Source organism: Phyllostomus hastatus, unplaced genomic scaffold (genome assembly GCF_019186645.2).
Source record: "Phyllostomus hastatus isolate PE091 unplaced genomic scaffold, TTU_PhHast_1.1 phas_contig_150, whole genome shotgun sequence".
NCBI lineage: Eukaryota > Metazoa > Chordata > Mammalia > Chiroptera > Phyllostomidae > Phyllostomus > Phyllostomus hastatus.
Window position 1 is genome coordinate 14,190,422 of NW_025333611.1, and position 6,000 is coordinate 14,196,421.

The 6,000-nt window shown below is 44.8% G+C and overlaps 1 protein-coding gene across 4 annotated transcripts in view; it reads left to right on the forward strand.

Moving 5' to 3' along the window:
* The window catches only part of EBF1 (EBF transcription factor 1), a 378,394-nt gene extending 372,960 nt beyond the window's left edge, over positions 1-5,434 (forward strand). For all 4 annotated transcript variants that reach the window (XM_045826138.1, XM_045826160.1, XM_045826169.1 and 1 more), the window contains exon 16: positions 3,037-5,434. In XM_045826138.1, the coding sequence (XP_045682094.1) occupies positions 3,037-3,068 (32 nt within the window). In that variant the 3' untranslated portion in view covers positions 3,069-5,434. The remainder of the gene's footprint in view (positions 1-3,036) is intronic.
* The last annotated feature ends 566 nt before the right edge of the window (positions 5,435-6,000 follow it).

The following is a 6,000-nucleotide window of genomic DNA, read 5'->3' on the forward strand; positions in this document are numbered from 1 at the left end:
GGGGCCCGTCCCTCCTGCCCAGGGAGGTGATGCTGAGTGAGGACTGCAGCACAGACACGAGCAAAGCAGCTCGCCACGGCTCCGGGCGCCTCCCTGCCGCCCCGCCACAAGGTTTGTTCCTGAAAAGGCCTTTTTAGAAGCGTCGGCGCTCAGAGGCCATGAGCAATGACCTTTCCCCCAAATTGACTCAGCAGCAAGGCCCTGCTCCTGCACTTGAGGAAGTCGCGGTGAGAGGTAGCGGGCTGCAGCCCCTAACGTAATAGGCAGCATTCTGGGTGCGGTGTGTGTGGGCCCTTGGTCTGGAGAGCGGCCCGTGCCTTTCGTGAGGGCCAGGGAAGTCGGGGCCAGCACCGGAAAGGCGAGGGCACGTGGGCTGGCCAAAGCCACCCCTACAGACCCTCAGCTAGGTGTGTTGGTTTGACTTTAATGTTAATTATTGGCTAACCTTTATAAACGGAGCTATTAATTCATTTAAATCCACATCTTTATCTTTCCTTGAAATAACTCGGGTTCCTGCACAGCAGCATTTGCCTTGGCAGAGTCCCCCCCCCAACCCTGGGCACTTGGGCCCAGCCTGGGCTCCCGGGGCGCTGGAGTTTGCAGCCTGGGCTCCGGAGTCGGGAGAGCTGCTGGCTACAGACTAGCACACCAGGTAGCTCTGCTTCGTAACTCTCAATGCGGCCCGAGTGGAGGTTTCATCTAGTGAATCTCACACATCATGCCAGGTACCAAAACACTGCTTGGATTTTTTTTTTTTTTAATTCTGGACATCCCATGGGATGTCTTCAGGCCCCTGCTGATGAGTGTGGGCTGAACCCACTGACCAAATTGGCGGGAGTTCGTCAGTTCTCTGCTCGGCATCGTGTTGACCCTGCCTGATTACCTGGCTGTGCCGGGGACTGCCCCTGAATGCCGGGGACACCGGAGGTGTGGGTGGGAGGAAGGAGACTTGCCATAGGCTTAGGAAGGCCTGCCGTGTGTGAATAAGGGTGCCCAGACCGCCCACCAGCTTGGTTGAAAGGATCCTCAGGGAGGGCGTTGGAGGGGTGCTGAGCTGGCACAACGCAAAGGCCCCCTCGCCCCCTGCCCTTGCCTTTGGAACCGCAAGCATCTTGAATTCCCCAGCTAAGGCTCGGGTTGAAATGCCAAGCTCCAGGTTTCAGTCAAATCTAGGGCTCTCTTGGATCTTAGGGGGACTGAATGTCCAACTGATCCCAAATCTTTGGGGGTTTAAGTTGGTCTGCATTTGGCAGGAGATACTTCCTGTTTCTAAGAAAAATGGCTTTTGAGGGCTTAAGAAACAGGCTCCAGGAGCTTTTGGGCTGCAGCGCGGCTCTTGCAAAACAGCATTTGGATGATTTACGTGTAAATGAATCAGAAACATGTGGATTAAATTTCCTTGTGAATACAGATGGGTTTAAAAATTAACGGAAAAAGTGTTTGGCAAAATACTTCTTTTTTTAATTGAGTCAAAAATGTCAGGGGTGGGGGAGGGGAAGCAGGAGGGGCGTGGGGGCCACGGGGCTCAGACCCTCCCCTGGTCGCCCTGTGTCTGTCTGCTGCAGGATGTGTGTGTCCTGGGGTCCCATTTATTTATTATTTTTTTTAGTGGCGCATTCCTCCAGACGTGAGATTTGGGAAATGAAAAAGGCCACTTCCTAGATGCAGTCATCACTGACAAGAACATTAATTTAAAATTAGAATTGCCAACAAAAAAAAAAGCAGTGACTCGTCCCGCCTGACGGCACGCTAAGCCGTCCCTGGGAGCCAAAGGTGGCTGCCATTGGCTTCTAACGCCAACATCTCTCCTGTCCGTGCACTTCACAGTTGCCATGCAGTTTTCCTGGTCTTCCAGACACCCCTCTGTGCCTCACACCCATCACGTGACGTGTGCTGTCTGGCATGGTGCCTATTTGATGGCAGAGGAGTGCCTATTGGATGGAAACAGCCCAGAGACGTTAAACAACGAACACAAGGTCACACAGCGAGTGTAGGGGCAGGAGGGACGGGTTAGAAATGATGGCAGACAATCTCTGTCACATCTTCCTTATAAGCTGAACCCGGGCCAGGCACCTCTTGTTGGTGATTGTACTTAGATCTTCAACAACTGTAGCAATGTCACAGTGTTTGCAAATACTGGTGAGCTGCATTTTCTAGCTAAGGAGGCAGAGGCTCGGGAGACGAGAAACCACCTCCGGGGGACAGCCACAGTAAGCCAGAGGCCTGTCTGTTGGATTCCGTGCTCTTCAAAACACTACACGCGGCTTCTTATCTTAGAACCCTTACCGGTAGGGAGGTTCTTGGTTACCCAAACAGCCTTCCCTCCCTTGCCCTCACAGGATCTCACCCCAGCTTTCCTAGGCTACAACTTTCTAGGGCAGGTTCAGAAACTTCTAGAAGCCTGCAGGAAGCAGTGGTACAGCAGACGTTCTGCAGTTGCACGCAAACCTGCCTTTTCCTCCTCCGAACTTTCTCCCGGTATCTCGGCCCGTGAGCGAGGCCTGCTGTAGCTGCCACGGCCCCTCCCAGGCCTGAGCTCGGGGAGAAGGCCCTAGGACTGCCACTCCGGTCACTGGTCTGTGAGCTACCAGAGCGCAGAGGCCCACGGCGTTTTGTAGAAAGTGCTAGCAGTTGGGATGGACCCATTGTTTTTTTAATATGTTGGAAGTGAAAGGGTGAGGAAAAAAGTGACACATAGAAAATTCTCACTGTTTTGCAAGATTTTGGGCTGTGACTTTCCCCGCGGCATTCAAACTATGCAACTTTCCCGTGATGTTTTAAAATTGAAATCAGACTTGGAGGGATGCTTAGCATCTTCAGCTTTGTTACAGACGTACACTGGCCGGTCTATGATTATGCTTAATAAAGTACATGTATATTTTATACAAAAACTCACTCCAGAGAAGACAGCAAGCACGTCTGTGGCGAACAGCTAACCGACATCGCGGTGTGTGGGTGTTTTCTCCCTCTTTGCTTTTTTTCTCAGTGAGAAAGTTTGGAGGCAGAGCCACTGACTTCCCTCTTCTCTTTCCACAGCGATCTCTGGCATGATTGTTCCTCCCATGTGAAAGAATTGCCTTGAAGAATTTTATTAATGAAGAGGTTGGATTCTGCTACAGAGAGAGTAATCTGATACAAGTCCCAGAGTGGAACTTTTAACTCAGGCCTTTTTAAGAGGAATCACAATTACTGCAGATTTTTAAAAACAAACAATATCACCGACCTTGCAAATACTGAAATTGGAAGGGATCTGTGAGTGCAGGGTGCTGGTTCAAGTTGTACCTCCCAGATGTTTGGGGGATATATTTATTCTGTGTCGATAAAAGCAAATCCACTTTTTCTTTCTTCCTTCCTTCCTTTCTTTCTTTTTTTTAAGCTTCACTCCACAGTCATTTGTCTTTTACGAACCGTAAAGCTGTACACACGGGACACTATAAATAAGACCCCATGTTTTAATTTATGATGTTTTTAAAGCTGTGTAAAGGGAGAATGAAGTGGTGATATTTACAAAAAAGTTAAAAAAAGAAAAAAGGAAAAAAAAAAGCTTGTATGGGACAGAATAGGAATGCCAGTTAGATTTTTTAGAAAACTAAGAGTTGGCTTTTGCGCCTTAAAGCATATCAAATGGTAGTTAGCTCAGACAGTGCATTTTCAGTATCTAACTTAACATGCCACCCCTTAGCAGTGCAAGCTTATTTATCTCTTTCGTATTGTTGTCTTAAGTAACTGTGTAAATAAATGCAGCCTGCAGAGTTACAAAGTGATGTTAAGTGATCACGTTTTTTCCCTTCTACTCAAAAATCCAGTGCCTCTAGACAGATCGTTAAAACTGCATATTTAAACCCAATTATCATTCTCGCTTTTAATTCTGTCAACTCCTTCCGAGGCCGGTGGCCTCTCGAGAGAGAGCTTGGTGGCACGCAGAGTGTGAGAGAGTCCCCTTTGAATCTTCATGGAACAGGGTCCAGGCACAGAATTCCGCATGATGCCCTCCAGTGATCAAGCCAAAATCCCTCTTACACTCCCGCCATCCGCAGCAAGGTAAAAGTTTACTCATCCCGAGTGCTGACTTCACACAGATCCTCCCAAAGCTGACAAAAGCAAGCTGGAGAGAGAGATAGGGCTCCTATCAGTCGACCCTTGTATTTGTAACACAGTAGATCCAAAGGATAGGTGAAGTGCTTTGGAATCAAGAGTACAAGAAAACTGGGGGAAAGGAAAAGAGGGTTGAGACCTCCAAAACACAGTTTTCTGTTCTACGGAAATGTTTGCTCTCATTATCTGGAAAGTGTTCTTAAAAAGAAGGATAGCAAAGATGCAGCAAAGCTACGAGGATGCATTTGCCTGATATTTTTTTCTTTGCTGTTGTGTTTTTGTATGTAGTTATAAATACTGTAGATTTTTTTGTGATTTTTTGCCAAAGTCGTCGTTCTATTTATACATTTTAATGTCTTAAGACAGTTTTTCAATATCACAAAAAGATTTTACGGCATATTTTGCAAAGGAAAAAAAAAAGGCTCACTACGTTTAGCTTGCACATGTTTGCAAAGTTAATTAAAAGGCTTTCTGTTTTAAAGAGGATTTTGTAAAATATCCATATAAATAATGTATTTATCTTTGGAATTTGTACATTGCTTTCCCTTTCTTCCTTTTCCTCCCACCCTCTATTTTATTGTGTATGTTGGCTATGTGAAAAGTGCATATTTGTTTGTTCACCTACAGTTGTATTAGCTGTTTCAATGTGATTTTTAAACATTTCATTTATAGTTATTTTTAGTATTGTTTTAAAACCATGCTTCAATTTTTTTAAAATTTCCACCCAAAAGCCATTGTCTATTTTTGTATTATTTGTAAGTTAAGAAGTTTTTTCCAATATATGGCAAAAAAAATAGTAGCATATTATTCTTGTAGCATTTAGTTCTGTAGATTAAAAAAATGTATCCTTTGCTTTGAAAGCTTACAAAAAAAATCCAACCCTAATGCTGTTTTACTCTATTAATATGCATGGAATCTCTCCCTCTGGAGTGACGCATTTTGTGCATTAAATTCGGGGGAGAAACTTCATAGAAATCAATGAACATTCTTTCTTAAGTCTGCTTGTATATTTCCTCTGTCTTTCACATAAATATAAACCAGCAGATTGGATGCCTTAACAATGCAAATCATATTCATTTCACTTGTACATTGTAACTGTGCACCAGAACTGTCAGTCATCACTAACATTGTAAAAAAACAAAAACAAAAAAACAGAAAAAAAAACAAAAAAACAAACAAAGAAAAAAAACAAAGAAATCGAAAAGCACAAAAGAACTCTTTTGTTACCTTAAGACAATGTAACTTTTTCTAGTAGACAAGAAATTTACAACAATGCTGCAACTGTGCATGCCCCCGTATGGATTTTGCAATGGTTTTCACTAGACTGTCAAGAGTGCGATTTTTATGGGTTGGGGTGGGTGGGGGAGGGGAGTTGTGGGAGGGAAGGGAAGGGAGGAAAGCTGATTTTTCATGGTGAGAAATAATAATACTGATGATTAATAATAATAAAAAAAACTGGAAAATGTAAGCAAGGTGGACGCATTGCTTCTCGGTACTCAGAAAGGTGGTCTGAATTCGTGTGGTAAGCGCTGGCCTGAAGATGTGTACAATTTAAAGCCATATTTTGTCTGGTGAGCCCCTGAACTGTCTGTGAAGGAATGGTCAGCCGGGGAGGCGCCCGGCGCAGACCCTGACAACAAACGCCACCCATCTGTCAGCCATGTGTAGTGGTTAGAACTTTTCCTGAAAGTCCAAAGAGCCTTTAAAATGAGTTTGTGTTTTGTTGCCCCTTATTTCCATGGATTAGATGAAAAGATGTGCTTGCCCTCTGACCCTCCTTCTTCTACACGAAACTGTTACAAGTAAAAGATGTTCCCCTGAATACAGAATATGGCTTTAAGAAGAGAAGGAAATAGAGAATTAAATTAAGATTTCGGTTTTGGGGGAAAAATACAGCTTCTGGAT